The following is a 16452-nucleotide window of genomic DNA, read 5'->3' on the forward strand; positions in this document are numbered from 1 at the left end:
AATAATACTTTCCAAATATGATTTGTGTGTGAAAATTTTTAAGAAAACTGTTGAGAATTTAACCTTAAAAGGTTTCATATTTTCTGGACAAGTACTATTTTCTCCATATTACAAATGGAAAGCAAAGTAGTATAGAATATATTAAACAAAAAATAAGATAAGGAACAGGCCTGTGGTTTTTCTGATATAGGGAGCTGCCTCTACCAAAGCAGTCCAGCACTTTCTCTGAAATTTATACTAGTAGAGAGGTACTGAAAGAAGCATGAGGAAAAGCAATAATCCTCAGACTGCAATGGTCTGGGGCCTTGAACTTCAAAGTTCTACGTGAACCTAAGGCCTGGAGGCAGAGCTCAGTAAGGGAACTCAGGCAAGACCAAGCCAAGGACTGATCAACTACCCCAAACACAAGTGCAACCAAGGAAAGAGCTTGGCCCTGGCACAAAAACACAACTCAGGAACTAAGGCCAGAGACACACGTAAAGGAAAGACAACATCAACCATCATAAAAATTTATCATAAATCTAGAGATGTCCCAAAAACTTGCTTAAAAGGAGACAACTGTAGAAAATGGATGCAGAGACTCAGAAGAAGAAATGGGTTTTCCACAAGGACTACATGAATACCTACAAGAAATGAAGAGATAAAAAAATATTAAATGCTTTGTAAGACAAAACTGGAACACAAGTAGTTAAATAGATAGAAGTAGTAAATTTCAAAACACAAAAAAATGGAGTCTCTGAAAACTAGAATAAATCAAATAGAAACAATGTTTCTATAAATCAGCAAGAAACGTTAGAACAAAATAAGAAAATTAAAAAGAAAATGCAAGATGACATAAAAAAAAAACTGACCTGAAAAGCTGATCAAAGAGAGCTCATCAGTCTCTAAAAACCCTAAGGTTTTAAAAACCCTGGGCACTATAATTCAAGAAATCATAAATGAAGAATGCATATCAGAAGAAGAAAAAGTAAAAACAGTAAAAAAAAAAAAAAAAATCTAATCACCTCCTGAAAGAAACCCTCACAGGAAAAGTCCCCGGAAGTCATACCAAAATCTGAAGCTCCCATTTAAAAGTAATGCAAGCCCCCAGAAACAAGGATTTTAAATACCAAAGAACTACGATCAGTCTTACATAATACCTAGCCAGTTTCTATACACAAAACATCTTGGAAAACAATTTCCCAAAAGGTAAAGCTAAGTATAACCATACAGAAAAAAAGGGGGTCTTTTAATGGAAAAGAGGAATGTCAAGTATTTCTGATAAAAAATAGCAGAGCTGAGTAAGAACCAGGAAATACAAACATGATGCAGAGATACCATGAATGGTAAATTTATTTGAGCAACTTGAAAGGAGCTGTATGACGATGTAGTGTTAACATTTTAATAGGAGAGAAAGAAGTAACCTTTCCAATCAATAAACATTTATTAAGCACCTAGTGTATGTCAGGCAAAAACTTACTACTTTTGAAGGGTACTGAGGGAGTTAAAAAAGAACAGTTCTGAGGAGTGGACTGAGAAGTGTTCTGAGGATTACAGAAAGAGAAAGAGAAGGGAGAATAAAAGAAATACACTAGAATAAAAGAGAGGAAGAAAAGGTTAGAATTGGCTATTTCTCATAATTGAAATGTGTGAAGAGAAGTAGAGTGGGGGGCAGAAGGGGCAAAGGGGAACAAGAATCAGTGGAACTTCACTCTTAACAATCCAAGAAGGTTGAACACACACACACATACACACACACGCACACACACACACACACACACGCATACACACACACGAGTTTGATGTAGAAATAAATCAAACAATGTGGAAACAAGTGGGGCTGAGGGCTGGGGAGTGAAGAGGGAAGATGATGATGCCAGGAAAATAACAATTCCAAGATAAACCAACACCGTAACCCTGAAGGGTGTGTGTGTGTGTGTGTGTGTGCGTGTGTGAGAGAATGAGATGCCTTAAAAGGTTTGCAGAAAAAGAGAAAACAGAATCTAATGAGGCACTCTTCAATTAGGGGAAGGCTGATTTGACTGCAGCATAGGAATATGATGAAAGAGATATTTAAGAGAATCTTTTAGAATGACTGATGTGACATCGAGTGAGCAAAACCAAAATAACCCATCCAAAGACTATAACATCATAAAGCAATACAGGTTTGAAAGGCAAGAACTCTGAGGAAAGCAATGATCAATCACATCTCCAGAGAACTTATGATTACATTACCCCCTCCCCTCCACCCCATGCCTGATAGAGAGGGGAGTGACACAAGAGACAGACATTTTTGGACATGGTCACTGAGTGGATTCATTTTGCTTGACTATGTTTATTTGTTACAAGTATTTTTTTTTTTCCACTCTCAGTTTTTAATTGGGAGAGAGGGTCAGGCTGGCTGGTGGTAATACTGATGCCAAAAACAGAGGGGCCAGTGAAACAGTTTCTTAATGTACAGAAGAGAAGGAAGTTTAGAATCAAGAAGATAAGCAAGATAATTTTGAAAGTAATGTATGGAATTTATTATTTTTTTAAAGTAAACCCTATGAAATGAAGATTAATGACTTCATGTACAATTTTCATTTTGTGTTTTGCTGTGTTTAGGTAAATGCTTATTGGGGGGGGCGTTTCATTTCAAAATGTTTTTAAAGAAATTAAATTAAGAAAATTAAACTAAGACATTAAATAAAATTGGCAAAGTATCTATACCACAATAGGGTTCTGGAACTTACCATTATCTGAATCATCTCCTTCACTGTCAGTTCGGGCCTGCTTGTAGTCTGGTTCCTCACCACTTTGGGACTGCTTACGTTTCTTGCTTATGCTATCTTGTCCAGAGTGATTAAACCCCCTTCTTCTGGACTAAAAACATAAATACATTTAAATGGTACTGTTCAACTAACCATCAAAGCCAAACAAAGGAAAAAAGAATGAAGCAAGAAACTGGGATCATAATGAACAAGGAAAAAAATCAAAGTCTAATTAATGAACAATCATTTAAGTAATTGTTAATGATTAAGAAGCACAGAACTCACCCGGTCTCTCATTCTGTTTCTTGACCTGCCGCATCCATAAGGTATGTTGCCAAACCTGCTCATTCCTTGCATGCCCATCATGCCATAATCGGGGACCACAGTTTGTGAGAACAGAGAAGGTAGTCTGTTGGGGCAGGGTCCTCCCATTCCCCTTCCACCCATATAGTTCAACTCATTCCAGCGAGTAGACAAACGCTCTGAGCTTGAGGATGGCATGAAGTGGTCACTGCGCATATAGGCGTTAGGATGACCCCGATCTCGGAACTGATTCTGACACTTTTCCTGAACAATGCCATACAGAGACGCTCGGTTGTGAGACAGGTCTTGGTGGTCATCATACTGACTTCCAAAGCCATCATTCTGATCAGGTCTGAGGTCATAGTCATAACTGTAGTTCGAGCGGTAGAGATTGTGATCAGTCATTGAAGCCCTGGAGTTATAGGTGTCAAAAGACTCAAATCTGAAAGAGCTGAAGAATAAGCACAGAGCCAGGTCAATAACTAATCCTGCTAAACAAACTGCTCAGAGAAAAAGAAAGCTGGCCTCATCATGGCATACACACCAATATCCCAACACAAAGCATGAGCCAAATGCACTGGCCTCTTTTCAAAAGGACTGCTTTTATTAGGCCTTGCTTGTGACTAGTTGAGAGCTAAATAAAAAATAGATTTTTCCTTCATAAAATAAATCATACCTACAAGCCAAAATGCTTGAAACAGACAGGCAGCATTCCCCAACCTTAACCCCAACATACTCAATCTGTTAGTTTCTTCAACTGACAAGTGCAGAAGCAGGTGGTATTCCTCTCTACGTTTGATTTCAGTGACGCTGGCTTTGGTATACAGTGGAGACATTATACGAATTTAGTAAACTCAGGATCCAGAACTAAGAGTTTTAGATGTAGATTAGGCAGCAGCCAAAAGCTAAATAAGCCACATCAAGAGTTAATGAATCTTTAACATAGACCTGCTTACAATGCCTATACCCTGTCAGATGGTCTCAATTCATTTACTCCAAACTGAAGAGGATTCAAGAAGCATAAAACTCTGTTTGGGAATAATGAACCCACTCATTCCCAAGAGATAATGCAAAGGCCTAGTTTCCGTACTGATGTTATTGGTATGGGCTAGCACTTGGTACTGCTCCTTGAACAAGAAAGCCTGTAATCACCTCTCCTGGTCTTCCATGCCCTCCCCACTGCCGCTGGCCCCGCCCCTGCTTCCTTCCTTCGACATCATGTCCAAGCGTTGATTGATCTTGGCAATGAGGGAATCAGAATTATCAGTGACAGTCTCGGTTCCATAGGTGGCAATCTGCATGGTAGTGCTCCCATCTCCAAGGCTTGTATTGTCTGTCTTGGGAGCCTCCCATGAGGCTGTGCTGTAGTTATATGTAGCCCCAGTAGTAACACCAGTGTTCTGGGCACCATAATAATTGTAACCTTCATAGCCTAATGGAAAAAGAGAGCATTAGAATGAGAGCTCAACAATTGCTTCAAATAGATGAACTGAGCTTGGTAGTGGAGGATGAAATTGGTATAATTCAACAGAACCCAAAACTTCTGAGATATAAGAAAATGGCTCAGCAGTCAAGTTTTACAGAGAATACTTGTTCAGCATCAAGTGACTCAAGAATTATTACACATTCAATGCAGCATAGAGGATCAGCATAGTAAGGGACAATTAAAAAGGAAGTAACTGAGGAAAGATACCTACTCTTGGGAGCTAGGTATAATCCTAGGCATTCCTGTAACTAGACTGCAAAAATTCTCATTTATCAGTCTCTTTAATAGCCTTGGGAAAGATTCCCCAAAGATAATCTGGCTATATGTATGTTACAATGTTCCCAAGATAGCTATCCTTTCCAAAAGGACTATTTTCAAGTTTTTGATGTTATCCTAAAAGAAAAAATCAAAACTAAGAAAACACAGTAAAAAAAAAAAATTCCTACTTGAAAATTTCCCTTTATCTTTCCCTCTCTTTTCTGAGGTCCTGAGGACTACCCTATACTTGAGGATAGATCTCCAAGGACTAAAAAAACAAGCAAGAACTCCCAATCAAATCACTATAATTCAACTTATGCCCGTTATTCAAGAGGATAATAGAAGAAGCACTAAATACGAAGGAAGAAGCCCAACTCAGGTTCCTTCTATACTTAAAGGGAAGAGCCACAACAGACTGAGACATCCCACACATGTGGGTTGGTTTAAAGACCTAGTTAAGTAGGATATATTAGAAAGCACACTGGATTTGGAACTACAGGCCCTCAGTTTGAATCTTAGCTCTTTAAGAAATCAGGCAAACTATAAACTGAGCCTGCTTCCTTATCAACAAATGGAGGGAAGTAGCATATATGATTCCTAAGGTGACTTCATTCTCAGTCTATGATCCTATTACTACATTTGCATATAATTCTTTCCTAAAACTCAGACCTCAATCACAGCTGGCAAGCAACTCTCAAGATCAAATCTAATCATGGAAGAAACTTAAACCCCAGAAACATAAGCATAAGCACATACCTTGCCAGTTGGCTGCACTGGTCCCATATGCACCTTAAAAGTGGGGGAAAAAATACACAAAACCTTTGTTTTCAGAGCAGATATCAGCAAAGACATTTTACAGAACAATTATGTACGTATGTTTTGTTTTCACATAAGGAATAGTACAAGTTCCTAATTAGCAATGGCACTTGAGGGCAAAAAAGAATGTCATCATGTCACTTACTGAAGCCAGAAAAGGCATACAGAAGTTTTAACTATATCTCTCATAAAACCAGTGGGAAGAACCAGAAATGCTTATGAAAAAGCTGGCAAGTTTGCGCCAATGTTTCAGGCTACTTCCCAGTCCCTCCAGGAAGTTGGACCAAAGACTCATAAACAGAGCAAATGAACAACAGCCCATTTTTCAATAAGGAAAAAAATGAGTAGCTGCTGACAACATTAAGTATTGTTTTTATTTTTGGAGAGGAGTGGAGAAAGAAAGCACTTAAAAGAAAAAACATTACAAAGCACTGCAGATATTCTAGGCACAGGAGATACTTCATGAAATATTGTCTTATCAAACTCAGTTACCAAAAACCAACCACATGGAAAAAGTGAGAATGATACCAAACAATATTATAAATAATATATAACACACTATTCAAGAAAATGAAGTTATCTTCACTCTAACGAAGAAAAGTGGCATTATATGAAAAGTTAAAAACTAGCTACCTGCAACACAAAGCACTAGGAACACATGTCATTCCTCTGGAAAAAAAACAGCCTTCTAACAGGAGTTACATTTGCTAATTTGCTAAGTATCTGGTCAAGCAATTAAATGATTTCCAGACCAAAACTGAATCTGTCAAAAAAATAAATAAATAAACCAAAAAAAAAAAAAAAAAAACCCCAACCACAAAAAAACCTTAGTCTCAATAAAGCAGAAAAACTCACCCTGGGTGTTAGCAGCTCCAGTGCTCCAAGCCCCATAACCTATGTGGGAAGAGACATAAAGTTATGTACCTTTCTGTCCGAGAAAAGGGAAATCACTCAGGAATACAAATGCCTAAAAATAGTAAAAATCTATTACTTTTGCTGGTTTATTTTATTAGATGCTAACTGTCCGATTCTGTAACAGCATTTACCCTTCTATGGTTTAACCCTTCTGTACTGCTCTGGAAAATGATAGGCCAGAAAATTTAGCCAAAAATTAATGCACGTGACATGGCACATATGAAAGGGAAAGGAAGGAGCAGGTCTGTGGGCTCAAAGACTAAATCGAATGGCTTCATTGCTTGCTGGGTGGCCCTAACAAACCAAATTTCCTTCTCTGCATCTGTGTTTCTCTATTCAGTAAAGAAAATAAAATTTGTGTTTCTTAGTGGCAACTGACAGTAGTAACGTTTACGGAGACACAGTTGGAGAGGGGAGGGGAGGAGTGACAGACAGACAACAAGAATTGTCCAAAAGTAGGTCACTGCAACAATAGGACCTGTCCCAAGGTAGTGAAGGCCTGAGGACATGGGATGGGAGGAGAAGGTAGGCAACAAGAGTATCAAATTTAACTTGCCCCCCAACTTCTTATTCTTTTATTTAAGTTCTCCTTTAAATTCTCATCATGGCATACAGATAATCTTAGCTTCATGAAGATTAGGTAATAGCAGGTCCTACTAGGCCGGAAGGCTTCAAGTAACAGACAACAGACTCTACCTAGGTGCTGCCATACACGGTCATTACTCGAAGATAGACTACCAGGTGATGAATTTTTCAGCCATGGCAACCCCTGAGGAGTTGGACTCCTTAGTGAATGGATAAAATCACAGATTTTTTAAAATATTCAAGTAAAATTCACATTTTTGAGAAAGCCTGAATCCTGACTACATGGTAGTGATGGAAATGGACCTCAAATCTCAACAATACAAATACGATTATCACAAACATACCCAGTCAGGTTTCTCTTATTCTTAAAAAAAAGTCCGGTGTATATCTATTACTGTCAGCAATCTAAGTTCAGGTACCTGCCTACATCAGATGTGCTACTGAAGCACGCTAAAGCCTTCCTTTAATCACAAAGTCAATACAAACCATATCAAGGACATGATGGATCAGAGGATCAGAGCTGGAAGGGCTATCTAGTACTACCCTCTCTTTTTACAGAAGAGGAAACTGAGGCTTAAGTGACATCTAATTCAATAAATCCAATAAACATATATTAAACACCTCCTATGGGCCAAGCACTGTGCTAAGTGAAGGGGATATAATTAATAAAAACACAGTCTCTGTCCTTAAGGAGCTTACAAACAAATAGGGGGAGACATATACAAAATGTGGCAGAAAAGCACAGTGGGTAACAGGCACAGGGACATCTTGTTCTATGGAGTTGGAACCAGGTAGGGCAGCAGATACAGAGTGCAGTGGGTAGGAAAGTCCAGGTTCTTTATAAATAAAGGAAGAAATTATAAGGAGTTTGGTACTCAACTCACCAGCCTTCTAATCAGAAGACAGAGAAGGCTGAGGGAGGTAGAGTCAGTTGAGGCTTGAGTTAGCAACATGGTGATGAGATTAGATGATGGACCGCTAGGTGGAGCCATAGTGCACAGAGCACCCTGCCTGGAGTCAGGAAGACTCACATTGCAGAGTTCAAATTTGACCTTAGACACTTACGAGATGTGTGATCCTGGGCAAGTCACTTAACTTTGCCTCAGTTTCTGTGAAATAAGCAGGAGAAGCAAATGGCAAACTACTCGTGCATCTTTGCCAAGAAAACCGCAAATGGCGTCATGAAGAGTCAGACAGGACTGAAACAAATGAACAAAATACTACCTCCTTTCATTTGCAGATGAGGAAAAGGGACCATTTCCTCAAGACCAAGAAGGTATTAAGAATCAGAAGTAGGATTTGAACCCAAGTCAAATGACTCCAAAGCAAGTGTTCTTTCCACTATAACACCAATTCAAGTCATTGTTTCCTGTCTCCCTCAGCATCAGGATGAATGGTAAAGAAGGGAAATCTCACACTCTTCCTGACTCTTGGTAAATACTTCAACATGATTTAAAAACAGAACAAAACTTCACTGTAGTCACTTCACATGGTAGTCAATCTGTCCTTTTCCTAGGGCTGCTGAAAAACCAATATTAGCTGATGGGAGAAATGGGAAAGGAGGAGCGGATGACCCATCGTCAGACATTCACTATGACTACATGGTGTCTATGATGAATGCTGTATAGAAGTGTGACAAGGTGAACATTCATTGTGTTGCGCTCCCCTCATTAAAGACCAGGGATGTAGAGCTTAGCAGGGACCCCAAAGGTTACCTAAGTCCAATTTCTAATTTTATGGATGAGGAAAATGAAACCCAAGAAAGTTTGGTAACTTGACTGAGATTATACAGAGAGTAAATGTCAGACACAGGATTTGAACCCAGTTCTTCTGACCTCACGGCCCAGCACCTGTTCTGCTTCAAGAGAAGAATAATGGGTAAGTTTGGCTGCTCTCCAAAATACCAACATTTGACTTAAGAGAAATGAGATCACTGTAGCAGTAGGAGGGCTGCAATATGCACTTGGTGGGAGAGCTCAGACATAGACAGGTAGGCTATAGTAGTTTAAGGAAGCAAGAGATCACAAACGGGACTCTCAGAAATCTAGAAATCATGTAAAAGGAAAGCAAGAGGACTGATAAATTGTGCATTTCAAAATCCTAGTTGAAGTCATTTCTGATTCTAGAAAAAGGAAAGAAAAAATCCTCCTCTCTTCCTCCTTCCCTACAACACAGAGCTCTCAGCTACAAGAACCTAGAATCGCTATGAGTGCAGGAAGTCTTGGCATTTACACCAATTCTGAAGGAATAATCCATCCACAGAAATAGCTACTACACCATAAGTAATACCCTCTCTCAGACCTGATACCAGGGCTCAGGAGAAAGAACTCCACACTTGGGCTATCAAAACTATATGGGTCACCCACCTCAAAAAGTTACATTGGATTCAATGAGTTCAATTGGCAGACTAACCAGAATTTTTGACATTGTTATTAAGGGACAAAACATTATTAGCAGTGCATTACTGGTTCTAAACAAACCCATTATTTATAACAAAAATGATAAGCTGGGAACTGCCTGTATGTGCCTCTCCCCTTTATTGGACTGATACCTTATGAGATTATAATACCACGGAGGTAAAGGAACACTGTGGTCTACCTCCTACAGTAACCAGTAGAATCACAGATTGTCCAAACTGAAAGGGACCTGCCTCAAAGCCAATGAGTCCACAGTACAGAATATAAATGAAAAAGAATCCTTCTAAGGGACCCCTGACAAGTGAGCATCCAATCTTTACTTAAAGACTTACAGTGAAGGAAGCTCACTTCCTTTCCCAGAGAAAGATGCTCTAATTGCTAGAAAAATATTCCCTTACATTGAGGGCCTAAATTTGAAACACTAGAGCTTTTTCCCATTGCACTCAAATCTGCCATGTAGGATCAAACGGAACTGCTATCAGTCCTTCCTTCACACCTGAAGACAACTATCTTGTCCTTCCAAGTCTTCTCTAGGCTAAGTTCTTTCACTGGGCATAGTATCCATCCCTTTTACCATCCTGATAGACATGCTCTAAACACTCTACAGCTTGTCTGTGTCTTTCCTCAGAAATAGTGCCTAACGGTCAACATAAAAAACACAAATATTCTGATAATCAAATTACAGTAAGGCCCTCCTCACCTGTCATCTGGAGCATTGTAATAGCTTTCTAATTAGTCTCTGCATCCAATCTTTCCCTTTTATAATTCCTCTTCCCAAGAACTGACAAATTCATTTTCCTAAAGCACAGGTCTGCTCATGTCGTTCCCCTGATCAAGAAGCTTAAGGTATCTATCCATAGATAAACTTTTTTTTTTAAACAATTTTTCTATTTGGCATTTAAAGTCCTTTATTATCTGATTCCTATCTCTCTTTCCAGGCTGATTACACATTATTTCTTCCTCATGAAGTCCTATCTTCCTGAAAGCAATTAGGAGACCATTATGATAATCCTAGAAAGAAATAAGAGTGGCAGTGATGTGAGTGAAGAGATGAGGACATACAAGATGTAGTACAAGCAGATTTGACAAGACCTGGCAACTGACTAATACAGCACATGAGAGAGACAGAAAGGACTCCAAGGACATAAACTTGGATGGAAGATGGATGGTGGACCCTGAGCAGAAAGAGATATGAGTTTCAGGGAGGAGACATTAAATTACATTTTAGACATATGTAGGAACTTGATAATGTATGACTAGCCAGAATTCAGGAGATATATTAAACATGATATTTGAACAAACAGGCTGATTTGATCTCCAAGGGAGAGAATGGAGTAAAGAAAGACCCAGAACAAAGCTCTGGGTTATTTATACCCATGTTAAAAGGTTGGGAAATGAATCATGATTCAGTAAAGGAGACAAGGGAAGAACAGTGAGACAAGAAGGAAGAGAACAAGGAGGGTGCATTACAAAAACCAAGGGAGAAGAAAACACTGCAAAACCGACAGAGAAATCGAGGAGATTGGGGCCAGAGATTCAGCAGTTAAGGGCTGCTGTTCACCTTGGAGAGAGAGCAGTTTCATTTGAGTGGTGGGGCTGGAAGCCAAATTACAGAAGTCAGAAAATTAACTGGGAGACGAGGAAATAGAAGCTACAAGTTTTAGATAACCTTTAATAAAAGTCTCTTTCTAAAAGGGAAAAGAGAAATAAGACAATGAAGAGATGACAAGGTCAACGAAGAACACTGTATATGCTGTATAAGGATAGAAGAGACTAGATTAATAGGAAGGAAATCAGTAGATAGGTTAAACATAAAGCAATGGGAATAATCAAAGGGTCAATCTCTTGAGAGTATAAAACTCTTTGGCAGAAGTCTGGAATAAAGAAGAAAAGAGTGGGGGATAATTTGAAGTGTTGAACAGAGGAAAGAGGGAGCTCCCCAGTAGATGACCTCAATTTTCTAGGTTGAGGTAAAAAGGTTTTATGTGAAGCGAGTGAGGAGAGCAGTGAAAGTCTGCAACAGTTACTGAGCTGAGTGGGAGAGAAAGTCAATTAGGAAATAAAAGAAATGTAAATCAACTCTGAGATTTCACCTCACACCCAGAAAATTGGTAAAGATGAAAAAAGATGGAAATAGTAAGGTTGTGGAAAAATGGCCCAATAGTGGAACTATGAAATTAGTCCAACCAGTCTGGAAAGGAATTTGGAATCATGAAAAGAAAGTAATTCAAATGTTCACAGCCTTTGACCCAGAGCTTTCACTGCTGGGAAGACATCACAAGATCAATGACAAAAATAAAAGCTCCATATACACCAATATATTTATAGCAGCACTTTTTGTAGTTGCAAAGAATTAGAAACAAAGTAGATGCCCCTCTACTGTGGAAAGGCTTAACAATGTTAATATAATGCTGTACTACTATGCCGTTAGAAATAAAAACATGAGAAAATTTATATGAACTGATACAAAGTGAAATAAGTAGAACCAAGAAAATCACATACACAAGGACTACAATAAAGAAAATGGAATGATCAACTACAAAAATAATCGAAGTTGCATGCTGTTAAATTATAATGACCAACCTTGGTGCCAAAGAAGGGAGAAGAAAAAGGAGAGAGAATTTCTTCATTCTTTTTTGAAACACTATATATGTTAGACTTTTTCATACATTAGTATGGTTTGTTAAATTGTTTTTCCTCTTTTAAAAAATTCTTTGGGAAATGTAGGTGATATCAGAAGAAGAGACTGATAAAAATGCAATTAAAAAAACTAACAAGGCTGATCAGGGAATAAAAAGATTGCTTTGTAACAGTGAGGGCTCAGCTGATATTAGATGACATAAATGAGGAGTGGCAGTCTTCTGGTGACTTCAGTAGCAGGCAAGAATAGGAGGAGGCAAAAGGTAGGGGTTAACTCTCGAGGTGGAGTTGGTATAGCGCTCAAGTGGAGGATTTTATCTAATTTAATTAGCTAATGATAGATATTGCATGAACAGAGAACCGCCTTGGAGCTGAAAGGATGTCTGTCTCAGACACATTCAGGTCTGTGAGCCTGGGCAAGTCTATTAACATGAACCTCTTAGTGATCTATGCCAGAGGTGTCAAACTTTAGAGTGCAACCCTAGCTACATTAAAATGTAACTGGAAAATGTTTAACAAAATAAATATACAACATAGTGTTCATTTCTGGTTTTCCAAGTTAATATGCACCTGTAAGGAATCAGTTTCTATTAAGAGTTTAACACCACTGCTCTTGGCAATTCTCTGAGACTATGCATTGTGGATAATGGGCTGACCTATATAGCACTTCTCTATACCAATGAAATTACAAGATCTAAGCCCTATCCCTAAGTACTGGGTTAAGATCTATGTAGTCTTAAGGAAAGTGAAGCTACAGCAGAGAGGATAAACTAAAAGAACAATGAGGAGATGGGGGCTGGTAGTTCCAATGAGGACTAAAAATAGTTTTAGAGGAGTTTTGAGATGAAGAAAGAGATGAACTAACAGGAATTTAACTAAGAGAGAATTTTAGAGTTTAAGATCATAGACATTTATGGGCAAGTGAGATCCAGGGCATAATCACACTGTGGGGGATGAAGATATAAGCCATAGGAACTGAAGAATGTAATAAACTGAGAGGCCAGTTGTTCAAGTGGACATTAATGCAACATAGTGAGTATGAGGGTGCAGGATGTGGGTGGATTTTAAAAAAAAAAAGTGTAATACAGGTACCATAGGAAAAAGAAATGAGAAATGGGATGATAATATAGTCTGGAGGTCAGATGATACCTGTAGCAAAGATCTGGTCAAGGTGGTACAGACTGCTGAGCAATGGTGAAAGGAGGTTCAAGTGGCAGTAAGGAGTATACCTGCTACTCCTTCAGGGTCATAAAAGAAAGAATATCTGGTCTGAAAAGAGTAACCAGGGATCCTACATCTTTTGGAGGGAACCAGATTTTTCCAAGTGCAAGAACATGGAAAGTATGAAAAGAACGGTACTTCCACATGTAGCAGTTGGTTCTGGAGTGAGTGTACTTCCAAATATAGAGTCTAAGAACCCTGAGAAGGAGTAGAATTAGGTCTCTACACTCTTAACTAAGCTCAATGATGGAAAAAAGGATTGAATGCCAGCGAACCCCACCCATTTGTGGTAAGGGAGGCTAAAATGGTTTGGTGACCCAAAATAAAAGAGGCATTCCCTCCACACTAGGCAGTAGGTTACTGGGCACAAGAGACCTCCAATTTCTGTTTATTACCAACAATGAGGAAGAATTGGCAAGAATTAGTGCTAATATAATTAGTAATCTTATCAACTCCCATGGATTCAAATACCACCCCACCAATTCTTCACTTTGGCTCAATCAATCAATAAACTTTTATTAAGCACCCCAAGTGCAAAACACAGCGCTACGTGATGGATATACAAAAAGAGATTAAAAAAAAAAGTCCCTGTCCTCAACAGTTTACAATCTAATAGGAGGAAGACAAAAAGCAAACAAATATATGCAAAACAAAACAGGATATATAGTAAATATATACAGGATAAATAGTAAATAATTAACAAGGAAGGCACAAGAATTGAGGGGTTGGGAAAGGCTTCCATTAAGAGATGGGATTTTAGTTAGGACAACTGATTAATTGACTTAAATGAAGGCAGGGAAATCAGGAGGCTGGGTTAAGGAGGGAGAGTATTCCAAACACAGGAACCAATCAGAAAAACTGCCTGGAGTTGAAATGGAAGGCCTTGTTGGTGGAACAGTCAGGAGGTCAGGGACTAAGGAGTAAAACGACTAGAAAAGTAAGAGAGGGCTTTGAAATGCCAAACAGTACATTTTATATTTGATCTTGGAGGTAACCCATAATTTCCAAAGGATTTAAAATTTCTTCTCACTATCATATGTTGTACCTTATTCCAACAATGAGTTCACAATGCTACTTCTGAAACCAAATATACCTTTTCTGCATCATTAACTCATTTACCTTGTTTAGTGCCCATTCTGTTTATATTTGTATACAGACTTACAAGTGAGTGGAACAGGTATACATATACTCTCAGGAAGTAGAATAGGTAATTTAGTGAAGACCCCTCAGGGGTTCCTTGTGTCAGCCCGTTTGTCTCACCCAGCCCTGAGACACTGATCAATATTGTTTTTCTTAAAAATTTTTTTGTGCTATGAGATAGTCCCTGACAGAGACTGCTTTTTGCCTGCTCTCAGACTGCCTTTACTCACCCCTTTATCTCCTTTCTTAGACAATTACGCCATGTTACATGACAGTCCTTGAACAGGAGTTGCTCACTCTCATATCCCCCCCTTTTTCTAAAAATTACTCTTGTACACTTATTCTTTGTTGCTGGGGTAGATTTTCCATGGATGGATTGTACCCTCAAAGCCCAGCCAATGGGCTAAGAGGAAGGGGGTTAGGGTGGGGGTATTGTGGTCAGGGTTTATAAAAACTGTAGTGCAGGGCACACCCTTGCCCTCCTCAGCCATCGACTTCTTGAGTGCAGGCAGGAATGCCCTTTCTCAAGAAAGCTGAATAATATCTTTCCTCTTTACTCTTTTGGTCAAGACTAATCTTATTAAGGGGGTCATTCCACACATAAGTCAATGGATTATATACTTAAGAGGTGGAGATGACTTTCAAAGTCATCTAGTTTACAGGCATCAAAACACATACCTTCTAGGAGCAAGAACCAGACTAAAATTAATTTGTAAAATATTTAACAAAATAAAATACAATAGAATATAAACAATGTTAATATATGGTTTTCTAAGTCAATATGCAGCACAAAGGGATTCTTACATATTTAATGGCTTCATTTCTATTTGAGTTTGAGACCAATGGTCTAGTCCAACTTTCTCATTTTTCAGATTAGGAAACTGAAGCTCAGAGGTTAAATAATTTGCCCAAAACTACACACAGATGACAAGCCACAGAACTGAAATTTAAATGCATGTCTTCTGACTCCCAAACTTGTACTCTTTACACTAAAACTTTTAGGCCAAGGATTACATTGCTGGGTCTCTTTTTAAGTGAATTACTTGTCTTCTGATTATTCTTTTGCCTATATTGTAAAGAGGCAGTGTGGCACTGTCCATAGGTAGCTGGCTTTGGAGGAAAGAAGACTTGAATTGAAAACTTTCCTAGCTACCACACTGGCTTTATGTTATCTGCCTCCAACCAAACTTCAAAGAATAACCCTTACCTTCTTCAAAGCACAACTCAGGTACCACCCTACTTCAAGAGGTTTTTATGATATAACCCAGTTAATCTCCCCATGCCTCCAGAGAAAATTATTTGGTATTAGTATAATATAATCCAGCCTGTGACCCTGCACAAGCCTTTTAATTATCTGCCTCAGTCTGTTCACGTGCAAAATGGGACTAGAGGATCTCGCTCTATTTCTACTAACTTAAATCTATTCCCAGAAATTCTGATTAAGGCTGGCATTCAAGCTCCTCCTTTACCTGTCTTCAATACCTGACCTTTTATTCTAACAATTACAGAAATCCTCCCCATTCCAGACATGACAATTTTCTTTCTGACTCAACATATCACGTTTATTCTCACTTTTCATCGTGGTCCCCACTCCTTCAACCCCAGCACTGGAGCGGAGGGCTTGGTGTCTTTTGGATCGAACCAGAGCGCAGAAAATATACCATGTCTGAGACACCCGACTTCAAGTCCAGCCTAAGACACTTCCGGGCTCCGCGGTCCCGGGCGAGGCCTTACACCTTCCCCATTCAAAAATGGGGATAACGAGAACCTACCCCGAGGTACAGGGGGCGGGGCAGGGGTGGGAGATCGAGAAGAAAACATGAGGTAACACGTGAAAGGCAGGGCAAGCCTTTAAGCAAAGTTAGGTATCTACTCAAAATAAAAGGCCGCAGACGACGAATAGCTATGTGACCCCGGGCAAGCCCCTTAACTGCTATCT

General features: G+C 39.0%; 1 protein-coding gene across 2 annotated transcripts in view; it reads right to left on the bottom strand.

Annotated features, from left to right (window-relative positions):
• Positions 1-16452, bottom strand: part of AKAP8 (A-kinase anchoring protein 8) — a 57160-nt gene that overhangs the window by 40062 nt on the left and 646 nt on the right. The window contains exons 1-6 of one of the 2 annotated variants that reach the window (XM_072601181.1): positions 16086-16265; positions 6451-6489; positions 5536-5568; positions 4188-4467; positions 3018-3486; positions 2715-2844 (exon numbers count right to left, since the gene is read on the bottom strand). In XM_072601181.1, coding sequence (XP_072457282.1) covers positions 2715-2844; positions 3018-3486; positions 4188-4467; positions 5536-5568; positions 6451-6489; positions 16086-16092 — 958 coding nt within the window. In that variant the 5' untranslated portion in view covers positions 16093-16265. Of the gene's footprint in view, positions 1-2714; positions 2845-3017; positions 3487-4187; positions 4468-5535; positions 5569-6450; positions 6490-16085; positions 16266-16452 lie in introns of those variants that run through there. The other variant, XM_072601180.1, reaches the window with a different exon arrangement.

The sequence above is a fragment of the Notamacropus eugenii genome, chromosome 4 (genome assembly GCF_028372415.1).
Source record: "Notamacropus eugenii isolate mMacEug1 chromosome 4, mMacEug1.pri_v2, whole genome shotgun sequence".
Lineage (NCBI taxonomy): Eukaryota > Metazoa > Chordata > Mammalia > Diprotodontia > Macropodidae > Notamacropus > Notamacropus eugenii.